This window comes from Chaetura pelagica, unplaced genomic scaffold, assembly GCF_000747805.2.
Source record: "Chaetura pelagica isolate M959 unplaced genomic scaffold, ChaPel_1.0 scaffold123, whole genome shotgun sequence".
Lineage (NCBI taxonomy): Eukaryota > Metazoa > Chordata > Aves > Apodiformes > Apodidae > Chaetura > Chaetura pelagica.
Window position 1 is genome coordinate 4,165,910 of NW_009953295.1, and position 24,920 is coordinate 4,190,829.

Consider the following 24,920-nt stretch of genomic DNA (forward strand, 5'->3'; position numbering starts at 1 on the left):
CCGTTAGCCCTTTCCCCCCTGCCTGTGCCCGGCCGAGAAGCGCGAAGGTGCGAGCAGAGGAGCCGGGGAAGGAAGGGGGCAGAGCCGGCAGGCGGGGACTGGGAGCGGAGGGGAATGTTCCTCACGGAGTTTCGGGGTCGTTTCGGGGGAAGGGGGTCGGGGCGGGGAAGCCCCGGGCACAGCGATGGTCCCCGGCACCGCTGGAGGGGCCCGGGAGGGCAGCTTCCCGAAAACCGGCATTCCCGGCTCTTCCTTTGCTCCTTCTGCCTCGGGAGCCGAGGTGAGCGTGGAACTGAGCTGTCCTTGCTGCCGGGATAGCCGCGGTCATAAACGTGAGGCGTGTGTGTCCCTGGGGGTGCCGGGGTTGTTGTTTTTCTGAGCGTTCTCACGTTCTGTGTCCTCCGAGAAACCTGTTGGGGCTGGGTTTGGTGGTTTTTGCACCTGTCGCGTTTGAGGAGTTACGTGAATGCGAAGGTGACTCTTCTGACTGCCGATAGTACCCGTTTGAGGTCTGAATATTAAAATGTTCCTCTTGGGATTCATGCTTTACTACCTGAGACGATGCCGTTCAGCCAGGGCTGTGTCCGTGCTGCTCCCTGAGCAAACTCCTTCTCCACGGGTGAAAAGGGCAGCGTTTTTGGAAGTTAAGCCTCGATGTCTGTCTTGCAAACTTCTGCACGGACAGACCCCTCCGTCTGTTTAACTGCTACGAAGCTTTTCAGTGTGCTGTGCTCAGGTGATACTCAGCAGGTGTGAAGTGTCCAGGGAAGCTGCCACAAATCCAGTGTAGCGAGGTGACGTGAGGCATCAAGCTAGAACAGAATCACACCTGCAGTTCTGAAGCTCCATCAGTGCCGCACTGCCCGAGACGACGTGATGTAACACTGAAAAATTGTTGAAGATAATAAAATAAGCATTTTGGATACTACATATCAAAAAGGTTGACACAAGGATTTGTGGGTTTTTGTTGTTTTTTCTAAACCGTATGCCTCCGTTTAGATGAACTAAGAAATAAGCCCTTCCAAAAATAATCTTTGTAACTTGTTCTTTTTTGTTGTCATTTTTCTGTGTGGAAAGTGGGTTCAGAACGTATTTGAGCTGTTGTGCTATACCTTCATAGCTCCAGCTGTTGGTATTATGGAAAACAATACATCCTAGACTTCTCTGTGGTCATAAGTTGGTTCAATTTTGCACACAAAGGATCTTTTGCTCTAAAAAGTCCTTACTTCTAAAACAAGTAAAATCTGTAAAAGTGACTGAGCAGTGCTTGTTTAAATTAACTTGTTTAAACAGCTTTGATAGGCTAAATGGAGTGTAACAGTTTGTGTAAAGTAGGTTTTTGTTTGAGCTGCTTTTAGAAATAGCAACTGGAAGTTATTTAAAGCATACTTGCATATTTTCTTTTTCAGCTGCAGGTATGTAGAAACATTTGTACAAGAATTCTTTTTTTTTTATTTTGTAGGGTTGATCCATATGGATTTGAAAGGCCAGACGACTTTGATTATGAGTCCTATGAAGCATTCTTTTCCAGATACCTAGTGGTACTCACTAGAAGAGCAATAAAATGGTCCAAGCTCCTAAAGGGAAATAACACTATACAGAAGAGTTTAAAAGGTGAGCTGTGTGTCTATTTATAGGTAAAAGTGCATTATGTTGGAACTGATATCAATCATATTAAATTGGTTTGCATTTTTGAGTGTTAAATACTCCTTTTATCTTGAAATGAAAAACAATACTATGAACAATAATACCACATAAGCAAGTATGTTGTTGTTAGGGGGATAATTTATTTGATTTAAAGCTTACAAAGGAGTAATCCCTCTTTGGCATACACTATAATATCCTATTACATCTGTAACCCAGAGATTATGGCCACTGGCACTTCAAGATGCCATTTTATAGCTGTTTATTTTATTGTTCTGTGCTCTCTGTAGAAATCCATGAGGTTATGTAGAAGACACTGTCTTGAACCCCAGGGATCAAGTTGTTAGGGCTCTCAGTTGCTGACTCTCAGAGTTTTTTTAGGTTGCTGAGATTTTTCTAGCCCTCCTTTTATCCTCCTTTTGTAAAATGATGCTCACCTCACAGCTGAAAATATGCATACTAAGAACTGATGCTGAATGCTTTATGAAGCGAAGACAACAAAATTAATGCAGGAGCTAGTGCAACATGGGATGGAATGCTGATGGAACTGTTAAAGGGCACTTCAAAAAGCAAGAAAACCTCCAGTAATGTTTTATTTTGCAAGAGAGACAAGGAGAAATAAATGGAGTCAGAAGGTGGCCAGGAATCCTGTGACAACCAAAGGGTGGGGATCTCTCCTCTCACTCTTTCTCTGGGTTATTTTTTCATGTGAGCATCTAAATTTTCATCTTTGCTCCTAATGATGCTATTCAGTGTGCTTTCTCATGGGAGCCTTCTGGATTTGGGCACAGAGTTCTCGAAGTGTGCTAAAGAAAAAAATAGTGGAAGGAAGCACAAGTTCATCAGGGACTGGCTGTAACATAACTAAATAGTTGGAGCTGTGCTTCAGGTGCAGACTTTGACTACTAATTCTGGTGGTTTTGTTTTTCTGGGGTGTGGTGTCTGGGTTGTTGGTTGTTGTTTTTTTTTGTGGGTTTGTTTTGTGTTTGTGTTTTTTTTTATTGGCACCAAGAATGGGACGATAACTAGTGAGACACTAAGTATAAAAGTGTATTTGGTGTATGGATGTCCATTTTAAGGCTGAGGAATCCCAGAAAACGTAGGTTTGAGCTATAACTCCTAGGTCATATGCTGCTAACTAGAAAGTAGCTGTTTCTACTCTTCTTTTTCTCCCACATGTCAAGAAGCTTTTGTTTAGAGTGTCAAGTTTGAATATAGCTATAACTGTGTGATATTTTGAATTAGAGAGGATTTTGAGAGTCTGTGGAACTTAAGTCTTTTAGTTGTTGTGGAAAAATAATCTCGGGTTTTAATTCCTCTCCTCTTAAAATGTGTGAACTGCGACAGTGGCAGCTTGTAGTAATTTCTGTGAGTTTGTTGCATTTTTCTTCCTTTATGTAGCAGTGCAGACACAGAGTGCTACTGTGATAGGAACAATGTGAATACCTTTGGTCTTATTTTGGAACCAGAACCTTAACCAAATCCTTCAACTTGCCCACCAGGCTTCCCTACTGATGGTTGTGCTGCCTCACTAATGACAAAATGGCAATAACCATTAATATGGTGTTAATTGTCTCTAAACAGTTTGTGAAAAATGGGATACCATAAATCCACTAACCGGACACAAACAATGGCTCTTGGCTGTAGCAAGCCTTAGTGGGCTGGTGCATCATCTTTGGTGTTACTAACTTTTGCTAATGGTACTTGGATTTGTAGACTATGCGTGCTCATGCACATATGTAATACATAAGTCTAAGGAGAGTGACTGGAATAAATAATGTTGAGGAAACATAGCCTGAGTGTAAATTCCAAGTTGTTACAATGAGCCTCCCTCATTATTGTTGACTGATACCTCAGAAGAGAGGAGCAACAAGTTAACCTGTAAAATTATTGATTTTTAAATACTTCCTTTCTTGAATCAGTATTAAGATTGAAGTCTGTGACCTAAGTGCCAAGAATTATGTAAGTGGTTGTTTCGGTGTGTGTTTTATCCTGCAAGATGATCCTGCAGCAATTTCCTTGCAGTCAGAGAGCAGAAGGTCTGCCTGGTGATTCACCCAATTTCCTTCTTCCAGCACCTGACTTTATTGCTCTGAAGCTTTGCTCAGGAGCTGCTGGTTCTGATTAACTTCCCCATCAGCCATAGCTAGAATTGAAAGATTGTTTGATTTGCTTCTTCCCCCCCTCAGTGCAATAGCTGTGTATGCAAGCCCATGTCCTTATTTTGAGTTCTCCTGGGGCTTTTTCAAAATGTGTCCTGCTGTGAATAGATGTGAGAGAGGTATTCTACACGTGGTATCTCAGTAGCTCCACACCCATTTGTCTTTACACACAGAGAAGCTCATAATTCCTGTCCGGGTGAACAGGAAGAAGTGATGACCTGGGCTAATTTTCCAGTTTGGAAATGTGGTGTGTTCACATGTTACTGTGTTTGCCTCATGTCCACAGTAGTATGTATGTATATAATTCTGTTCTAATGTAAATAAAATAGACTACAGTGGTAATTAAGCAGTGTATCCTGTTGTTCTGGATTACAGCCTTCCAGCAAGGCAGGTCATAGGAATTTTGTCTGACAGTTCCTTTTGCTTGTTCTCCAGTTTCTTCCTTTTTTGATATTTTCTGGTATTTTGTTTCCTTTTCTACCCTTGTTACCTTCACTGTCTCCCCTGCACATGTGAATTTTCAGTCAATGTTCAGTCACTTGCTTCTCCTTTTTCTGTTGCTACTGAGATTCTCTTAATTTTTGCTTTTCTCCATTCAGTTTCTATCTTTATGGAACCCAAAGACAGCTCTTCTACAGGCCAGCGACAAGCTGTCTGGCGTAATTATCCAAAGTAGCTTAATTCTGATGAAAAGTGTGCTGCGTAAAAGAATTTGGCTGTAAGTGGATTAGTCAAAAATTGAACAGTAGCAGAGGATGCTTTCTGGTCTCTGGGGCTGATAAAAAACAATGAGAGGTGAAAGTAATGGTACTAAACAGTGGAGCACTTCTGTTCCAGACCAAGGGCTGAAGGAAGGAAGGAGCATCTTAGAAAGTCAGTTTTTGTGTTTGACTGCAACTTGGACATTTACAGCACAGATCTGCTTTGTTTCTTCTGTGATGTATTCATAAAAGGAAACTTTCTATTCCTTGTTGTGTACTATTTCCAGCTCTTTTGTAGAATAGTTTCTCTAGGGTCCGAGTTTGTTTCCTCAGCATTCAACAGTAATTTTTGGTAACTGAAAAAAGTAACCGCAAAGTGCAGATGCTTCTCAAAATCACACTCATCTAATATTTTAGATTAGATAAATTTTCTTTATAAAATGGGATTTTCCTGTGAAAACTTAATCTATAGAGTCAGACATCATTAATCTTTATCTACAACTTTATATAGAAGCAAATTCTCAGATTAATGATGTCTGACTCTATATTATCTACAACTTTATATAGAAGCAAATTCTCTTATTCTGTCAGTAAACAAGGACAGGCAGGTTTAAAGTGGCATATGTATCTTTAAATCTTGCTACTATAAGAAGTGAACAGTATTGGAAAATGTTATTTTCTGCATATTTTTCTCTTGAAGTTTCTTTGGGCATTTATCAGCACTTTCAGACTACTTCCCTGTAATGTAGCTGTTTTTTAACAAGAAAAACTTATATTAATATATATCTGACTCTAAACCTGCAGAAAATGACACTGAGTGTCAGAGGTAATGAAATTAAGACTGCTTTTGTTTGCTTAGAAATTGATGTTTCGTATTCTGGTTATGTGTCTAAAAAATTTAGTCACAGATATTTCTCTACATGTTTTAAAGCTTGAATGTGTTGTGTACACTGTTTTTGTCCTGGGAGTGATTCTATGTGAAGATGATACTTGGGGCTTGATGGTATTCAGCAGTGCTGCTTTTGAGATCAAGCCCTTGGTTTACAGTTGGAGCTGGATGTGTAACTGGAGACACATGCACAATCCAGCTTCATCTCTTAAGAACTTCTTAAATGTTACAGTGGGAGGATATTCTGTGGTGTGGGCTTTTTGGTTCCTGAGGACAACATGGAAGAGGTTGAAAGGCCAATGGAAAACAATAAATACATATTTGTCTAAAAAGATGTAGGTTTATGTATAGGATATGACATACAAAAATAATATATGTGCATATAAAACATAATACATTGCAACTGTCCTTATTTTCAAAACTACTTTGCTGGTTCTGTATGCCAGCTTGCAGATCCTGGTGAGTATGATAATGGGGTGAGGAAGAAAAGCTCATGTAAAGGGCTTTTTCCATTCCTCAGGGAGTGAGGGAGCTGCGATGGGTAGTAGGTGGGGGTGATACAAGCCTCTGGCTGTCTATTACCAGGAGAACAATGATGATCAGGAATAATGAGTGTATGCTGTGCTGCAGGGCTGCTTTCCCCTTGTGCCAATGTCAAAGGCTTGTTCTGCTTCTCTTGAATTAATGTGCATTTTTGGATGTGGACGTTGGCTACGCTTTCAGAATTGACAGTTGTTCCAGAAAAAAACCCCGACAACCATTGGAATTATATGTTAGAATATGATAAGCCAGTAATTTAGGCAGTAATTTTGCTTCTAGAGACACTTGCAGAATCATTTGAATGTCTCTTCTTGTTGACCTAAATGGGGCTGGTTCCTCATACTGATTCCTGCATTTGCTCAATTTGTAGGATTTTTTTCAGCATTAGAGTTGTTGCAAAATTTTGTAAGAAGATGAAGTGGGTATTAATAAAAACCATGGAAACAAGTCAATTATTTCCAGTCCATCTAAAAAAAGGTTGTAGTTAAAGTTACTTTAGAACTAGAGCAGTAGAGACTAACCCATAGTTTATATCCTCATGAAAAAGCTAAACAAAAATGGTACCCTGAAGACCAGGTCTTTATTGCAAATGTTAAGGGTAGGAGCGTTTCTATGAGAGAAAGTAGCAGATGCTAGGTGGGTGAAATGCCCATTAGAGATGCACAGATTTCTCTGTTAACACTGGAAGAGCAACCTTGGCTCCTAAAGGATAGGCAGGTGTAATGTATTTAGGTGGCTGGCTGAGTTGTTGTAAAACTGTGTTGGAGTCAGCTGGTTTTTAAGGCCTTTAATTCAGACAGCCTTTATCTTGACTTACAGGGGTTGGTGACTGGATGAAACCAGATTACTTAGTGGTATTTTGTGTGTGCTTCTCTATGTTTGTGGTTAGAATAAAAATCCCCACTCTCATTTGAGTCCCATAGAATTTAGGGATGCAAAGTTGGTGCTCTAATTGTTCCTTTCTTAGTTTCTTCTCCCTGAAAAATGGAGGAGGATCTCAAACATTCAGAAGTGGTTTTGGGTCAGAAGGGGTAATACTGATTTAGGATTAGGTACCAATGAGTAGCACTGGTGCCTTATTAATATTTTTCATACCATTCCCAGGAGGAAGCTGCTTTGGCTGTCATTGTCCTGATGCTTCTTCCTGCACTCCTGCATCCTAGTTATTTACACTGAATCATCTGCTTAAAAAAATCCACAACAACCCTAAGCACACCCTGATGATGAATATGATGCAGGAGATAAGAGCTACTTTAGATTTGATGAGACTTCCTCAATTATTCTGGGAAAAAATCATCTGCTCTTCACTCACATCTCCAGTTCTTCCAGAGGCTGATTTAGACAGTAGCCATCTAATTCATATATCCTAGTTTCTGCTATAATTTCAGTAGTTAGGTGCTCAGCTGAAATCCTAGGGTTATGTTAATACAGCCATTTATGCTAGAGCATAACCAAGCAAATGGAAAGGACTGTCCTGTCAGAGCCAATAGTAATGTAGGGAAAGAAAAAGTCGGGGCTTGTCTGAATGAAAAAGGGCAAAGATCGTGGGAAATTTTGCTTGTTTATATATCTGTCCAGAAGGGCAGGAAGAAGAGGAAAGGATTCAAAATTCTAGGAGGGAGGAAAGCCTCGTTCTGGAGATCCAGGTGGGGAGTCTGAATGGCAAGACCTTTGGAGTGAATCTAAAATATACTATGTAGCTGAGAAGGAAAAGCTTATCCTAAATGGTAGCATAGGAGTGGAAGCATAATAATCTCTGGTCAAGAGTTTTTCTATGACTCAACTCAACTCTCAACTTCCTGTTGCTCATTTCTGAAAGAAAAATTCAGCTGGATTTTTTTATTTATTAAAAAAAAACAAACAAAAACCAAAACCAAAAAGAAAAGGAAATGCAACAAAACCAAACCAAAGAAACAACACACCAAACTTCTTCTTTTGCAGTGAAGAGATACATCAGGAAAGGCATCCCCAATGAACACCGTGCACTCATCTGGATGATTGTGAGTGGGGCCCAAACCAACATGGAGCAAAACCCTGGATATTACCACAAACTACTTGAAGGAGAGAAGAATGACAAGCTGGTTGAAGCAATCAAAACAGGTTATTGTCTTGATAACACTGTTTATCCGTGTTTATCCATCGTGTGTCCTTAAATGTTAGAGATCAAGTTATGTCATGGAAAACTGACATTTCTGTAGTAGTGGTTTAAGTGCTGAATTAACATGTTAATTAGATTAGCCATAAGGTCTTTAACAGAACACATCTTTTGAGGTTCATCGTGTGGTCAAAAGCTTTAGGGAAGATTTGGGAAGGGAACCTGAAAACATTATGTTGTCTCCAAAGTGACTGAAGAGTTGTAACTTTGTACCGTGAGATCTGCCTTTGGGTCTGTTTCTCCTTACCTCTGTCCCAGCAGGACACTGGAAGAGCAGCAGGGATGGTAGAAGGTATGGTACAGTATCTGTATGAGGCAAACGAAGTATGCTAGGATTTCAGCTCGAGATAAAAAGACAGCTGAGAAAAAGCTGCTGGTAGAGCTATATGAATAATAAATGGTGTAGAGAGAGAGGGTGAATGGGGAGCAATTGTTATTTGCTGCTTGTAATGTAAGAACCAAGGACACTGAATGAAATTTGCCATGCTGCAGGTTTAGGAGGGTGTATCACTGAATTGTGTCACTTGTTACTGGAGGGCGCTCCTGAGGCCAGAATTATGAACTGGTTTTAAAGGAACGTGACAAACAGGGCAGGAGAAATCCATGTGAGTCATGAAATCCTAAATGGTAGATCTAAATCCCTAATTCCCTGAAAGAAGGGAAGTGTAGGAGGAGAAGTATCCTTCCTCTACTAATCTAGTTTCATATACACTGCCTGTGAGCATTGATCAGTGGCTGATACAGATGGGGCAGCCAGACCTTAGACTGGCCCACTGAGTGTTAAAAAGAGGCAGCTGTGAAAGACAAGCAAGTAGAATGTTGATGTAACTGGTATTTGTCCTGAATTTTTTCACCCTGCTGCAGCAGAGCTTTTGTAGAGAAGCTGACATTATCTGAGTTGTCCAATTAATGAGTCAGTAGGTTGGGCTGTGTTCTGGACAAGAACAATGCTGAGGTTGTTCCATTAGAACGGCAGGTGCAGTTGTCCTATTTTTCATCTTGAAAAAAACAGGTAGTTAAAGTTGGGGGTTATGGATTTTTATTCAAGTTGGAGAACCATCTGAATGCATTTTGTTTATGCTGAGTTTCTCCTCCACCTCTCCCCACAACAGCAGCAGCACTTTTGGGACTACACGCCTTAGTAAGGCATTTTGAAGCATCAACTTTCATGTTCCTACAAATATGAAGACTAGCCAGAAATCTTCAGGTTCATATCCAGTTCAGAGCTAGAAATAGTTTTAGCTATGAATACAGAAGGAGCTACTAAGATGTCTTTCCAAAGCCAGCCTTGCTTAGATCCTTGGAAAAGGAGCAAACTGTGTTCCCTTGGGATACAAGTAGTGCAAGAAGGAGTTGCAAGCAATTCTTTTTCCAGGAAATGGTCTAGTCTTTAAAGAAAAATCTGATTAATAATAGCAATATAATTATTTCAGCTAAGTAAATCTAAGCTGTCCCTTCAACACTTTTGCATTTTAACTGATGGGCTTTATTGCTGATTTTGTTTCATATTATGTTTGCTGTTTGAACATCCTTTTTAAATGACATACATAGGGGAGAGTAGGCTAAATATAAAAGAGTTTTATTAAAGAATGCAGGTCTCTACATTTTGATGGAAATTTTTGTGCCTTGGTTTACATGTGCATTTAGAAGGGCATGCATTCTTACTGAGCTTTGTTGTTCATGCCCTATTATAGTAAAGTTTAGTAGTACAAATGATATTGTCAGGATAAAATGTGGCTGTCCTACTACTACAAAGGCTATGTGCCTAAGTTGACATAGCTTCCTTGCAGTAAGCCCCCTTAGGCCAGACCATTGAATTGTAATGTAAGTATGTCTGTGTCAGCGAGTCCTCTTGGATGCATATACAGCTAACATCCAGGTTTCCTCTCTTCCTTTTCATAAGGAAGAGTTGTAGTTCCTGTGAAACCCAGACTCTGATGTTTATCAGTCATTCCACTGAGCCTGCCTTGCACTGTGCGACTGCTGGCATAAGGATCTGGCTGCACTGATTGGATAGTTGTTGCAGGATCTTAGTTTAGTTTGTGATGGGTTCAGAAAAGCAATTCAAACAATAGCCATTGTTACTTTGCTAGAGACAGTGAATATTTTGCTATCAAAGCACTAATAAGCTTCTCTGAATGGGGTTAAACAATTAGTGAAGATGGGAAATTTTCACGAGTTTAAGGCAAGGGCAAGGGGAAGAGCAGTGTCATCTATTCTGGCTCTCCGTAAGAGAAGCCGTATCAGGTCATACCCAAATGGCTACTTCATCAAGTCTTCTGTCTACTAGAACAGCTAAAGGAAGAACTGGAGGTTTAAAGTGTGCTTAGAATGTTTTTCCTAGTTTCCAGTTATCTGTGGTTTGGAGAGTTCCTGAGGCATATGCTGCATATTTGTAGTTAATAACAGTGGATGGGGGGAAAAAAAACAAACCTCTGGTTGCTCCTTTGTCATGGCATTTACCTTGCTCATGATTTTGGAGAGGTGTGCTGTCTTGCTCATAAGCATCTCCCTCCAAATTTCCTAGTTTCCAGTTATCTGTGGTTTGGAGAGTTCCTGAGGCATATGCTGCATATTTGTAGTTAATAACAGTGGATGGGGGGAAAAAAAACAAACCTCTGGTTGCTCCTTTGTCATGGCATTTACCTTGCTCATGATTTTGGAGAGGTGTGCTGTCTTGCTCATAAGCATCTCCCTCCAAACAAAGGAGCCCTAATCCACCTTGCTTGATACTGTGCATGGTAGCCACTTCATATCTGTGACCTTCCTTTTTGTCGTTCTCTTCCACAATTTCTCCAATTCTGATACCACTTTTTGGGGATGGAGAGGACTAGAATTTATGCAGGTGCTTTTCAGATTTAAGCAGTGGCATTTTTATTCTGTAGGAAATCCTAACCCTGTTTGCTTTCTTGATTTCTGCAAGCTATTGAATTGTTACTGGTGTGGGGGGATGCCAGCCTCAGTTTCTCTAATTTTAGTCGACCTTCGCTTAAAACAACAAACCAAAAAACCCTGAACTTCTGAAACCATTTCTAGTTCCAGGCATTACTGGGAGAAGCTCCTAGATCAGTCCTAAATATCCAGTTACAACAATTAAAAAATATCCTTTCAAGTATATTATTTTTACAAGTTGTAATTGATGACCTAACCTCATTATTCTGGAGGTTTGCAGTGGATTTTTTTAAATGTTTGTAGTTGGCAGTTGAGGTGAATTTTTGTTCTACTCTTCACTAAGAAAAGAAAAAAATTACCTGCCTGGAAAGTGTTCAGAGGAGGTGCAAGTTACAGCTACATCAGTAGCAAAAAAGTGACCATAACTGGAGTAGAGGATGGTAGTTACAAAAATACTTGTGTAATTTACTGGGCACTGTTTGTGGGGTTGGAAAGCACCTGGATACGAAGTTAAGAACAGAAAGGATGGGACAGCAAGATGAACATTATTGACTTGTAGATGCCAGACTTTTGAAGTACCCTGAATATGAAAAGCACAAGACTGGTACAAAAGCATTTGTTTTTCTGGACTGCACATTTAAGTCTCTTTGCTCCAGAAATAGCATCAACAATTGTGATTCCAGGTGCCAAAGGAGCTGTCTGTTTTATAAGCTGAGGCTAATGTGGCTCTCTGCCTGGGTTTATATGACTGAATGAGAGGTAGAAATACTGCAGAAACAGCCAGTAGTCTTCCTGAGGTTGCTGAGAGATCAATCAACAGAAAAAGGAAAGCTTATGGTTTTCTTTCACAGCAGCGTAACACTACCACCTTGCAACACTGAAAGATATCTAAAGATGCTATTGGGATTTAGTCTGAGTTTACTACAAAGGAGTAGCTACTCTTTTCTTTGTGGCCTTCCCTGTCCCATGCTCTTATACCTAGTTTGGATATAGCCAGCAGACTGCACACAACCACAGGATGGTTATTGTTTTGGGGTTTATCTAGCAATAGAAAGTGCTAATGTTAATTTCCCTGCTTGAAAGCAATTCTGATGTTTTTTCTCTAATTAGACTAGATTCAGGCTGTTTTCCTTTGGATGCTGATGTCTATCAAGAATGAAGTAAGGTAACGCATAGCAGGTCATAGGTGGGCTGTGAGGAGGAGGAGAAGGAGGTGTTTGGGCATTTTGGAGGCAGGGGTAGTGGTAAGTGCTCAAGTCAAATTAACAGCTCTCACCTGCTCCTGCTGTTTGCCTAAAGTCATCTCTGGCAGACATCTCCTAGTATGGTAAAACAAACCAGTTTTTGCGTGCTTGAGGAGCAGATTAACTTCCCTCTTCTTGCAGTCAGAGGAACCTCAGAGCTGGAGGGAGAACAGGTGAATAGGGAGGGAGGATGGAGAGGAAGCAGGACACTCTTTTCTCCGTTTTCTCAAGAAAATAATCTGGCATAAGAAGTCCTGTGAGACCATGCCCCGTATCTTTTATTAAGGATAAAGATTTACTAGCTCTTGTATCTTGTTTTTGTTCCACACCCTTTCCCCACCTCAAATTGACACAATGTTACTAAAGGTAAAGAAAGTTAAAAATCATTCATTAAATTAGGAGAAGCTTCTCCCAATCCTTGTGGCAAAAAGCAAACTGGAGCTGATTCTTTTAACCACAGGCCTTCCTCAGATTGTGTAATTGAAGATGAGCTCAGTTTGATTAGTCTCTGCTCTGTATGTGATGGACTTTTCATACTCCCTTCTCACTGTTGCTCTGCATAGCTTAAGGGAAGAGCCATAACTGAAATGCTGGCATTAATATTTTCTCTAACATGCAACATATACTTCAATAAAAACAAGTTCTAGTTATGCAAATACAATGCTTCTCTTCCTACAAAGAAGAAACAAACTATGGCTGTCGGGCTGTTGCTCAAGTCCTTTACAAAATTGCGTTTTTCCCTATGGTTTTCTTCTCAGTCACATGAGAGGTGAAGTGAAATCTTTTGCTTCCCCCCATTTTCTGAAAATTATTTGTTCACCTTCTAAAGGAAGGAATAGTGATTAGTGCAATAACATTTTAATGCTTGCAACTTCCATGAAACTAATCAAGATTTTGGGAGGCTTTCTTCCTTTGGTTGCCTACAGTTCAGCTTTGCGTCAGAGCTGCAGCTCCTTTATGCAGCAGAAGCTGATCTGTGTCCTTAACTCTTAGGACATAATTATCTCTACAGTAGTGCTGTTACTGAATTATTTTTCTTTTACAATTTAGCCCAATGTTTTTGTTGTTAAATATAACCAAAACAACTGTTCATATTTTTTAGATAGAAGTCTTGGGTTTTGAAAATCTTTAAATAGGACTGTTCTCTCCAACTTAAATTTCTGAAAATTAGATGTACAAGTCTGGACTAGTGACTTTGGACTTGCTCCCCGTGGAGTGAAGCAGGCCAAAAATTTACTCTGTTTGTTTCTTTCCAATAACTAAAGAGAGTTTCGGGTTACTAGCTCAAACTTGCATGTCTAATTTTTAGACCTTTGTAAGGAGAGATGAGTTCTACTATTAATTGGTTTGAAAGAAAAGGATTTGAAGTGAAATTGATGTTTTGAATTGTCAGTAATTGCATAGTCCTTAGATTGAACTTGGAACAAATAGGATGTGCTCTGCTGCTTGGATACTGAAAAACTACTCTCATTCTTGCTGATCTTGCACCAGTGAAGAAACAACTTTTCTCATGGTCACATCATGGAGAAACTTTAAAAATACCATGATGTTACGTGCAAGTTACCAGCTGCAGGAACAGGACTTTGTTTTAGGTGGTTGGGACTGTTTGGTAGAAGTTCACCAGTAAGTTAATTGGATGTTCATCTGATTTGTTATGAGAATGATCTTTCCTAGAGGCACAGCTCATTTTATGCCACTTGGTTAAATAAATTTAGTGTGTGTTGTTTCTGACAGTCTAAATGTCTGGTTTGCTTTCATTTAAGGCTTTGTAGTCAGATGTTGAGAGTGTCCAATCTGCAGGATAATTTCTTTAGTCCTACTTGAACTTGATTTCTGTCTGCTAATACGATTAATCTTTCTAGGAATAGATTATCCTTGAGTGCAGATGGCCTTTCAGCCAAAACAGAGGCAAAGCTGTTTCCTAAAATTCATCCACTAGGAAGACAATTTACTGAACCGTATTGAAGTTTCACTTGTATTTGAGAAAAGCTCTGTAAGTTTATTTGGAAAGTGTAGGAGAGAACAGCTCTTATTTTGATTATTTTTTTTTTCCCTTTTTTTCTAGACATGAACAGAACATTTCCAGATAATGTAAAATTTCGCAAAACTGCTGATCCCTGTTTGCAGCACACACTCTACAATGTATTGGTAGCCTATGGGCATCATAATAAAGCAGTAGGATATTGTCAGGTATGTAATAACTGTTTCTCAAAGAGTGCTGCATTTCACCCATGGTAATTGTTCTTGTCCATTTGAATGTGCATTTTTAGAAGCAGATCCACAATCTATTTCTGTTTTTAAAATAGCCCTTAGGGGGAGGAAGGCAGGAGTGGAAAGTAATTGCTTCTGACAAGTTCAGATGTCCTTGTGAGTTTATCCCTGGCCTTCTTTGTAGGTTGCTTACTAAAATCACACAACTGTTCTGCTTGGAAAAGACCTTTTAGATCATTGAGTCCAACTCTTAACCCAGCACTACTAAGGTCACCACTAACCCATGTCCCACACCACCACATCTACCCAGATGACATGTCTCCAGGGATCATGTTTGGTTCCATTTGTTAGCTGCAAAATAAATGTTTTCTCACACGTCTCCTGCCGTCTTTCCCAAAATAGTCCTTTGTATGTACCAGACATAATGAGTTCCATATTTCTTTTGGTTTTGCTATCACATTTGTCAAAATACAGGAAGACTAGGGTTCATGTGGCATCACGTAGTTGGTTGGGTGGTATCTTTTATTTTATGACATCTCCCAGTATGGACAGATAAGTAGGAAGAAAATTTATTTGAAAAATCAATCTGATACTGCTTATGTGGTGGCTCAAAAAAGCTCCTGTTGTCACTTTCAAGTACTGTGAAGTTTCCTGTGGGATGCAAAGAAGATAGAAGTTGATTAATGATGCTCAAAAAAAAAAAAGCTGCCATTTTAATGATCATAAAGAAGCAGGAGCTTTCATGAGCAAGATGTGCTTTCAGCTCTGATATTAAGTCCTGTCCTCTCTCCTCCCCAAGAATATTCGGGTAACCTATACGTTATTTAGTTGAGAAAGTTAGTACAGCAAATACAACTGATCTGAAGTTAAAAGAATATTAATTCCATTGATTGAAATCTGGAGAGGAGAAGTCTTAGAGACTTAAACCGAGACTGAAGTCACAAAGAAAATACTTTTGTGTATCCCAAACAGTTTTAGCACAGAAATTAACTGAAGAATGGGAATAAAAGAGGATTTTCTGTTCAGCTTTGTGTTTATCAAAATTTATTTTTAATATTTTGATAATAACAGAAGGGATAGAATTATGAACACTCTCTTTTGCAAGTGTCAGACTCCTATATAAATGTATTTATACCCATAAACAAACACAACTTCTAGACCGTGATGGCTGCTACCCAAAATGAATGTCCAATTGTTACTAAAATGTTTTGGTACATTAACTGTTTAATCAGTGAGCTAAACTTTGCCTTTTAACTTGGCATTATGAACACTGAAGATGAAAGAAGACTTGAAAAGCCTTTTGTTATTTCTTTTTGCCTCTGGTCTCCTTGCAGGATGAATGTTATCTTTTCTGGCTAAGTAATTATACCATAAACCAAAGGTCAACATCTGCTTTCCAAGGCATATTGTAAATCAAGCACATCTTCAGGAAATCACCTTTCTGCTAGAGAAGAACAGAGCTGATAAAGATTGATATAGTGATAACACACTGCGTGACAGGAGAGACCCTATAAACAGTAGAAAATTCAGAGTGAAAAATGGGAAAAAAAATCAAATGTTTTGCAGAGCTTTTACTGACTGAAGGCTCTTGAGACGATGTTTTCATCATGGTAGTGTGTTTGTGATGCTTAGTGGCATTGTCTCCCATCTGGGAGTGTATTAGGCTCTGTGTTGTCAGGCTATGCCAGTGGTAGTGCTGCCTACCCTAGTATAACCAGCAAAATTGTCATGTGAACATATGCTTCAGAGTAGCTTTTTGTGCATGCCACATTAAGTGCCCAATGGTCTCTTGTCACTGTAGAAGCAATTACTAAGCTGTCAGCATGGAAACAAACAGTTGCCTTCCTAGCTGTAAGGCCAAGGACCATATAAGGCTGTGCAAGGTTTGTCCAAGCTATTTGTGTAACAACTTCTGTAGTGACTTAGAGTTTGAAAAGGAGACGTGTCCTAATATTTCCATGTTCTGGGAGGTGCTGGAAGGTGGGACAGGTGAGTCAAATCTGTTGAATGCAATAAATGAGATCTTGATTCAGTAATTTGTAGCTTCCAGAGCTGTGAGAGTATTATTTTTGGCAGCTGTTGTCTGTCTTCCAGTCACAGTTGGCAACACTGTAGGGTACCTGGTGCTACCTGTGGTGACAGATATGCTGGAGAAGTCCAGCTCAGAGGGAGAGAGAACAGAGGGAAGGCCAAAGAAAGGGATGAAACCAAAGAAGGCAGTGTAACCAACACCAGTGTTCATAGCCTGTAAATATTTTAAAATAAATTTGGGTTAGCTTAGGAAGACTTGCACATCAGAGGCAGCTTTTGTATATTGTTCCTATATGCTGTCTGTGTTATTACATTTGTTAGCTTGTTTACAAAGGAAAAGACATGCTTAAAAAAAGTATAGTATCTCCCTTTTTTAAGCATGTGAATCAGCAATATTGCCAGAACTTTGCAGTGTCACGGTGGATAGAAGACAAAGGGTGCCAGACACAGAGGCAGGGTGTCTATGGGAAGTACCAGTTAGTGACCTGTGTGTTCTGTTTGCCACTTCTCCAGTCGGAGTGTCAGTAAATTGTACAAAAATTGCACAGTTGGAATTTGACCAGTCATGATTTGAGGGCTTCCTAGACTTCTCACAAATTTTCTGGTTGCTCTTCCAATGCCCTACCTCCCAGCATTTACATTCTGTTTGCAAGTTGAAAAGGCTAGTTGTTGACTAAGGTGGAGTACTGGAGGTATTATGGAAGAAACTTATTTATGTGTTGTCTTTTGACAAGTTAATCAGCAAAAGCTCCTTTTTGCTAAATAAAGAGTGTGGGTCAGACATTTTCCTTCTGCAGCCACCCTGTTTTGCCTGCAGGTGTGTTTTTGTACTGCTCACCTAAGGCAGCTGTGGTTGGGTTCTCGTCAAAGCAGTCTTCAGTTATATTGGAAAAGGGCTTTAGAATTATTTTTTTTTTTAAAAAAAGGAAAACTTAATGTAAATTCTAATTTTCCTCTACTTGATCTTTGTTTATAATTCTTGTTAGCTGTCACTATGCAGGTTTAACAGCTTACTCAGCCAGTGGCCTTTAATACCAGATTCTACTTAATTTGTCCACTTCATAGAACTGTAGTAATTTAGCCCTTAATCAAAGTAAATACACTGCAAACTCTTAAGATAAGTGCATTTTAAAACTGTTCTTTCTGTTTCAGGGCATGAACTTCATAGCTGGATACCTGATTCTTATTACAAAGAATGAAGAGGAGTCCTTTTGGTTGCTAGATGCTCTTATTGGAAGAATATTGCCTGGTATGCTAAAATCATACATAGTTGCATTTGTCTTTTTGAGCTTGGCTTTTATTTTATCTTTGCACTCTTCTACATTTTTAGAGGTTTTAGATGTTAAAATGGACTTGCATAGGCTGAAGATTTTCTAGGGTCCTGGAAATACAGGACAAAGACTAAGCACACAAGCGAGATTTTTCTGGTTTAGTCTAATTTTAGTCGTGATGCAGTGCTTTATGTGTCTGTTAACTTCTGGTCTTACTTCTCACTCTCTACTTACACCTGTTAGGTAAGTGTCTTCCTATATCAGTGTGTTGCTGGGGAAACAGCACTTGGTGAAGGTGTCTTGGATTTGGCAGCTCTGGTTGCAGGAATGCGAGGCACAGCTGAAGCAGTGATCACAGAGCAAAGTGAAGATGGGAGATGTACACAGTTTGAGCACTGAGTTTAAAGTAGGGATTCCCAGTGCCTTGGCAAGGGGCAACATGAGATTTTTTCAGAGGTATTTGGCAAAGTGTTGATAGTTTCTCCTAGGTACTGTAGTTTCTGCTGTACCCTGTTTCTGAGCGGGGACATCTTGGGCACTTTGCACATTGTGATTTTGCAACAAAGCAAACAAATGTCAAAATGCCTGTGTCTCCACATGAAATTCTTGTCAAAGCTCTGCTGTGATTAATGGTGATCTTGTTAGGCTGGTCAACAGTCCAGAGGGAAATTTGGCGCACCCTAGGCTATTGACTGTATTTACATCTGGTCAGTTCAGTAGCTCTCTAGGTTCCCCCGTCTGGATCTTTGGGTTTGCAGGAGGTTTTTACATGCTGAATTTTGCCCAGTGTATAAGCTGAACCTCACCACATCTGTGAAGTAGTTAAAAACTAGAAGCAGGCATCAGGCACAGCTATGTTTTATAGTCCTGTGAAATACGTTTGGGATATGTTCTTGGGATTTAATTATAGAGGAAGAATGGTTTTGTCATGAGTTCCCATTAGCATTGCACAGGACTGACTACAGCTACACCCTTAATGTAAAGCCATACTGAAACTGAAAGACTATTTTTTCTATAAGGAAGCTTTGAAGTCCTCTATTGGCTGAGTTTTGCTTTTGAACAGATCTTTATCCCAAACGGTTAGAGACTGAATTCAGTATTACAGTGTCAACTACGTGCAGGTCAAGGATGTCAAGGCTGATATTTTAATTTCCGCTTCTTCCTGTTCTTGTTTAAGATTAAACAAACAAAAAAAAGTGTATAATCTTTGGTTCCTTATAGAACAAAAGGGAAAGGCTTTGAGAAAGAAGGGAAAAGAGCTGAGGGAGTCTTTTATTGCTTTTGAATGACCGTAAGAAATGATCTTTTATGCTGACTACACCCTGTGGGAACTCAGGTTTTCCTTGCATATAAGCAGAGTGGTTTGACTTTGTGGATTGAAAGAGCAGAGGGAGGCAGGGAGTGCTATGACTTGTTGGATCGATCAGCAAATATTTGAGGGTTTGCAGCCTTAAGGTTTACTTTCAAGCTATAAAAATAGTCTGAAGAAATCAACTGTGTCTGTTGCTTTTGTTCAGCCTTGAGAGCTATAAGCTGTGCAAACAGGTAGGAGGCTTGAGGGCTCTGTCTGCCATGTCACCTGCCACTGGCTGACATCGGTGGATGTCTTTCAAATGACATCACTGTGTGAGGGGTAAGTCCCTCAGTAAAAAGTAAGTTTCACTGCAAAGAAATGTGTGGCAGCTTTTGCTGTTAATATTTTTGATAGTCTTGTCTGTTTTTTTGGAAGACAAGGGAATAGATTCAGAATTTCTTATTCATTGTTCCTGGTAGAGAGCTTACGTTAGTTGATAGTTGGTGATAAACCCTTTAGCTCTTCTTGTATATCCTCCTTCTACACTTTGCTGATACCTAAATGATGGAAGTTGCTCTCATTTGGCATGGGAAGTGGTCACAGCACCAAGCCTGCCTGAGTTCCAGAAGTGTTTGGATGGTGCTCTCGGGCACATGGTGTGATTCTTGGGGTGTCCTACACAGGGATAGGACTTGGACTCGATGATCCTGATGAGTCCTGTCCAACTCAGCATATTCTGTGATTCTGTGATTTTTCTCTATTAGTGGTTGAATTTATGTTACACCTCTTCTGTTGGTGATGAGAAGAAACTCTGCAGAGTTGGCCAGAGAGTATTCCACACTAGATATAATTCAGGGATCACTGAAGTCCTTTCTGCTTCTTCTTCCCTTCTCTTCCATCCATGGCCAACATCCAGGGAGGACTCCATCTCTCCATCACCGTTGATCCCCAGGCTTGTGTATTCCTGACCCTCATCACTCTCCCCTCAGCTCCTTTCTGCTCTGCCTCTCTCTCTGGCAGCACTTGGGACATGTTGGAACTGGTTACAGCTCAGGAGATGCCAGGGGAGTTGCTGGGGGTGGGGGGCAGTGGTAGGGTTTTGCACATTCCTGCACGTATTTGCATATATTTGTACATATTTTATAATTAGTGTTTAATTAGAACTGTCTAGTTTAGTTTTTCAGTCTGCAAAGTCTCTCTCCTAATTATCTCTCTCCTTTCCCCACCTGGGGGGGAGGGGATTGAGAACATTGTTGTCACTAGTTTAATTGCCTATCCTTAGTCAAACTGTGACACAGAGAATCAGTGTATCTTTCTCAGAGCTTCAGAGGAAAAAGTAGCAGTCATTTTTTGTTGGATGTTAACAATTGGATTAGCCAAAATTTTCCTTTAGTTTCTTTGCTCTTTTCTTCATCTGTTTGCATTATAATCTACATGTTTTCCCCTTTCATTGCAACAGATATGCCTCCAGGCTATGTCCTCATTTTCCAGTGTGTCCTGTCACTGCCAGTTAAATTGGTGATGAGTTAGGACAGTTCAGAAATCCCTTTTCTGCCCTCTGCAGTGTCCCTTTCTTCCCCTGGCCCAGAGATGTTCAATTGCTTAAAACAGCTGCTCCAGTACCTTGGTGCTGACAGCAGTTTTTTGGTCAGCAGATGAACCAAGCCAGCCACAGATCAATGTCATTGATTGAAAAAATATAGAATGTGACAGACGAGAGCATTAGTGGCAGCTTTCTGGGGAAGTGACAGAGAAGGGCTCCCTAAGCTATGGCTTACCTCTCCACTTGTACTGGTTTTAGGACTGGGTGGAGGTACGTACCATAGGATGTGATGAAGGCGCGGCTGGTCCACCCACTGATAGGAAGGGGACAGCCTGCGAATGGGACCCCGTCAAGTAGAGGTTTCAGGCTGAATTGTTCTGTTACACCCAAATGGAGTTAGCACAGCTGGAAGAGCAAGCCAGCAAAAATTGTTGTTAGGTTTGTTGGAATATGGAGTTGTGTGTGTGCCATTCTTCTGGCTGAACGTTGCACTGCTGGGTACAGCAGTGAGGCTGGAAAGATCCTGCCTCTGGTCTTAGTCTGCCCATAGTCTGCTGCCTGTTGTGTCTGTCAGCTCCTTAACCAGAGGTTTGGAGGGATTAGGAGCATATCTCATTGAAGCACAGCAAAGGCGAGGAGAATTATTTGTTTAAATGAAGTTTTGGGTGTTACCAAGATACTTTATTCCCAGGTTCATTCAAAACAGATGGCTGGAGCAGATGGTATTGTCCATAAGAAGCAATAGGGATTAAATTTTAGCTCATAGTGGATGTGTATGCAGTTTCTATTCAGGACAGCTCTACTGTTTTTGTTCTTTTCATAGCTCTGGTTCTTGTTGAGAATTTTTTTGGTCCTGTTGAGGAAATATTGTGGTGGTTGCTTTAGAAAGCACCAGGTAGGTGAGAAGTTTTAATTGCGATATTTGATATGTAACTCAAGGAACATATTTGTCATGTTTTATGTATTTGTGATTAAATGGTGAGTTTAAGAGAAGAAAAGCTTAAGAATTTTGATTCACTTTAGCATGACTTGCTTACATATAGCAGAACAATGGCTGTTTTTTGCCCCTCTCACTTCAGTGGTTCTCAGTGTGAGAGCAGAAGTGTTTATCAAGCTATACTGTAATTAGCCTACTGGACTATTACACTGGAGTTATTTACTCTTACTGAAAACCAGTTGTAGAGTATTCCTCCAATGGCTAAAGAGAGGTCATATGACACCTGCACTAGCCTGTTTGTGGCCAGTTTTTTTATCCTTTTATTCTTGTGACAGTGCTGACTTTTGGGAGTAAAAATAGTCCCCCTCTGTCTTGTGCTTACTTCTAATGTATTTGTAGAATACAGTAAGTTAATTTTTAAGTTCTTTAGTATTACTTCAGCTGTGTCAAACTCTTCTCCTGCTTGTTCCAGTTTGGACTGAATTTTAAACTTGATCACAATGGCACACTTTTTTTTTTTTTCTTTTTCAGTGGGAAATTTGCTAGTGCCTTGTGCAGTGGCATTATTGCTCTCTTTTCACAGCTGAAAGTGTTCCCTTTAAGACAGAAAACCAGTAGGCTCTTCCTTGCCTTTTTTCCTTGTGCCACTCTGCTTTTGCTTTGTGATCTCAGTAATAATGTGTGCGTTATTGCTCCTGTCTCATTGCCAACAGATGTTTTTTCCACAGCTTATAGGAATTCATAGCACCTTTTTGCTGAACTTTATTTGCACGTTCTTGTCTTTATCTTAAATATCATTATATCTCTCTTACTCCAGTCTTACCAGTTACTCAGTTGTGCCTTTTGTATTGTCATGGGACACTTAACTCTCAGTTTAGGATTGTTACAAATACCAGTTTTTTCTTTTTCTCCAGAGTTATTAATAGAAATCTTATATTTGGTGTAGCCTGCAAGCATTCTTCAAGGATTAGTCTAACAGCCTTTCTTTGGTCTGGTACATTTTAGGCTTTCGGTTTTTAAAGGTTTGTTGTTATTTTTTTACCCACACATGCTGCCTGGTTGTTTATTGATAATTAAAAATAAGAACAGAGTTCTGAATGATGAAATAGTTACAATAGTTCATTGACTGCATGGAAGTAACTTGGGGTTATCTGCAAGGACACAAGGTACAATGCAAGATACCATTTGGGCGACTGCTGGTTAAGGCAAATGTCTGCATGTTGAGATAATAGGTATCTAACACATTTCTGGTTTGGGCCATCACTATGGTTCTATGGGTATCAGCCATAAACTTGCAGGTGCTCTTGCATAAGAGATTAGGCACAGTAACAGACATGAATGTTTAAACTGCATAATAGCATAGCTATGTATCAAATTCTTGTCTATCCTTCTCTTTCGAGTTATTAATGTTATAACAGCACTTAAAGCCCCATCGTACAGACTTCCAGGTATGAAGGAAAGGGCCATTTGAGAAATGCAGAATGCTGTACTACCTTTACAATATTTCTCTTTAGACTGCTTGCTTTTAATTGCAGTTAGGCATGTATTTATTTCATTCTTGTAGCTGAATTGTTTGTAATGCTCTGATTAGGCACTGCCAGGGAACCTCTGAATGCAGAACTGGCTAGGCAGCTGCATCTTTTAAGACCTGCTTATCTAAAGGGCAGTGGGACTCTGTGTCACATGAAATGTTCAGCTGCGCAGGTAAAAGACACTGGTAGACCTGAATAGCAGTAATGTTGAGTGGAATTTGCAGCCTGTGAAGGAGACAGTTTGTGCTGAAAAGCCTGACCTTTCACAGAGAAGACTTGCACACTACAGACATGTGGCTTTGGTGTGGAAAACTCCTTGCAAGGCTATGCATGATGTGCATGACCTCATGTTTGCGAAGTAATTTTTGATAACCACACTTGTTTTACAGCACTATCAACCCAGAAATTTCAGCAGATTGATTAGTTCTGGGCTGTTTGCTTATCATCTTCCTCTGTGGTAGCACGTGAATATGTAGCAATGTGCACCCCTGAAGCACATCACATCTGCCACTAGGAGAGAACAGCACTTGGTTGGTAGGCTGAATAATTATGAGTTATGAAATATGGGACTTCAACATGTTTTACTATTAAACAGCAACCATGATGAAAGCACTTACTTTCAAACATTAGAGGTCAGTTGCATTTACCTGGGAATTAAGTATGCAGTGTCCTGTTAAGCTGAAGGTGGAATGTAGGAGTCATCATGTGCCTGTGTTTAGAAACCATGATAAGCCTGAAACACTTAGTACTTAAAATCTGAACTGCTAAGGGATTTGGGAGACTTGAGCAAGCAGGAAGTAACTGATGTATTTCTTCTTTGAAATGATACATATATTTAGACTTTTGGAATAATTCATTTCCTATATATATTGTACATGCTCCCCCCTCCCAGTTACAAGCCTCATCAATAAAAGAACAGAGAACTTCCATACAGAGCTCAGTTTCTGTAAGTAGAGTTTATAAACCCTTTATTTCGTGTTCTTGCCAGTTCTTCAACTTCCTGCCTTAAATGTGAATATCAGAGCTGGATGCAGTTTTCTAACCTCAGCTTTGCTAATGTCATATACAGTGATGACATACTCTCTCCTTCAGTAGTGAATATATCCAAGAATTACTTTGGTTTTCCCAGAGCTAAGACACGTTTCCTCTGTTTTTATCATATTTGCCATTTAAGATTATTAATTTTTTTATTGCTCAACTGTACTGTCAAGGTTTTGTTTTTCTTTAACATGACATAGTATGAAGAAGCATTGACAGCCATGTTTGATATTGTTTCAAATTACAGTGTAAAGGCATATGCAGCACAGGTGGATACATAAACAACGTGTTAGGGGAAGAAAATGTGCTTTGGAAGTAAAAGAAGTTATATAAAGAAAATAATGTGCAGTGCACAGTGATAAGTTTTGTCTGCCTAAATGTATAAGAAGTGCTTCTCTTCAGAGAGATTCTTGGGAAATACAACCTTGGTTAATTAATGTATTTTATGTTCAGAAGACTTGAATGCTTCACTAAGCTTTCAGTTTATGGCTAGTGAAGAGGTCTCATTTGTTCCTCTTACAGTTTTTAAACCTGTTGCTGCAAGATTATAATTAATTCTTCTTAGCTTCTTCAAGCTTGAATTAAGAGGATTGTGGCTTTCTTTCCCCTTCAGACTGAAGCATTGGATTGGTTTCCCTCTCCAAACATCAAGCTAGAGCTGTATGTGTCTGTCCAGCTCCCTATTTTAAGCCTCCTGCTTCTGTCCCAGCCTTTTAAATTATGTGCTCAGTAGTTCCCGTGGTGTGACTGTAATGTTCTTATAGAAGAAAATCTAACAACTGGACTTCTGAAGCATGAGAGTATATAAATGCTATGCTTTGTACTGAGGTGCTAAG

The 24,920-nt window shown here is 39.8% G+C and overlaps 1 protein-coding gene across 1 annotated transcript in view; it reads left to right on the top strand.

Moving 5' to 3' along the window:
* The first annotated feature begins 184 nt into the window (after positions 1 to 184).
* GRTP1 (growth hormone regulated TBC protein 1) overlaps positions 185 to 24,920 on the top strand; it is a 35,134-nt gene continuing 10,398 nt past the window's right edge. The window contains exons 1-5 of the mRNA XM_009997961.1: positions 185 to 339; positions 1,463 to 1,614; positions 7,878 to 8,036; positions 14,293 to 14,417; positions 17,622 to 17,718. Of these exons, the coding sequence (XP_009996263.1) occupies positions 185 to 339; positions 1,463 to 1,614; positions 7,878 to 8,036; positions 14,293 to 14,417; positions 17,622 to 17,718 (688 nt within the window). The remainder of the gene's footprint in view (positions 340 to 1,462; positions 1,615 to 7,877; positions 8,037 to 14,292; positions 14,418 to 17,621; positions 17,719 to 24,920) is intronic.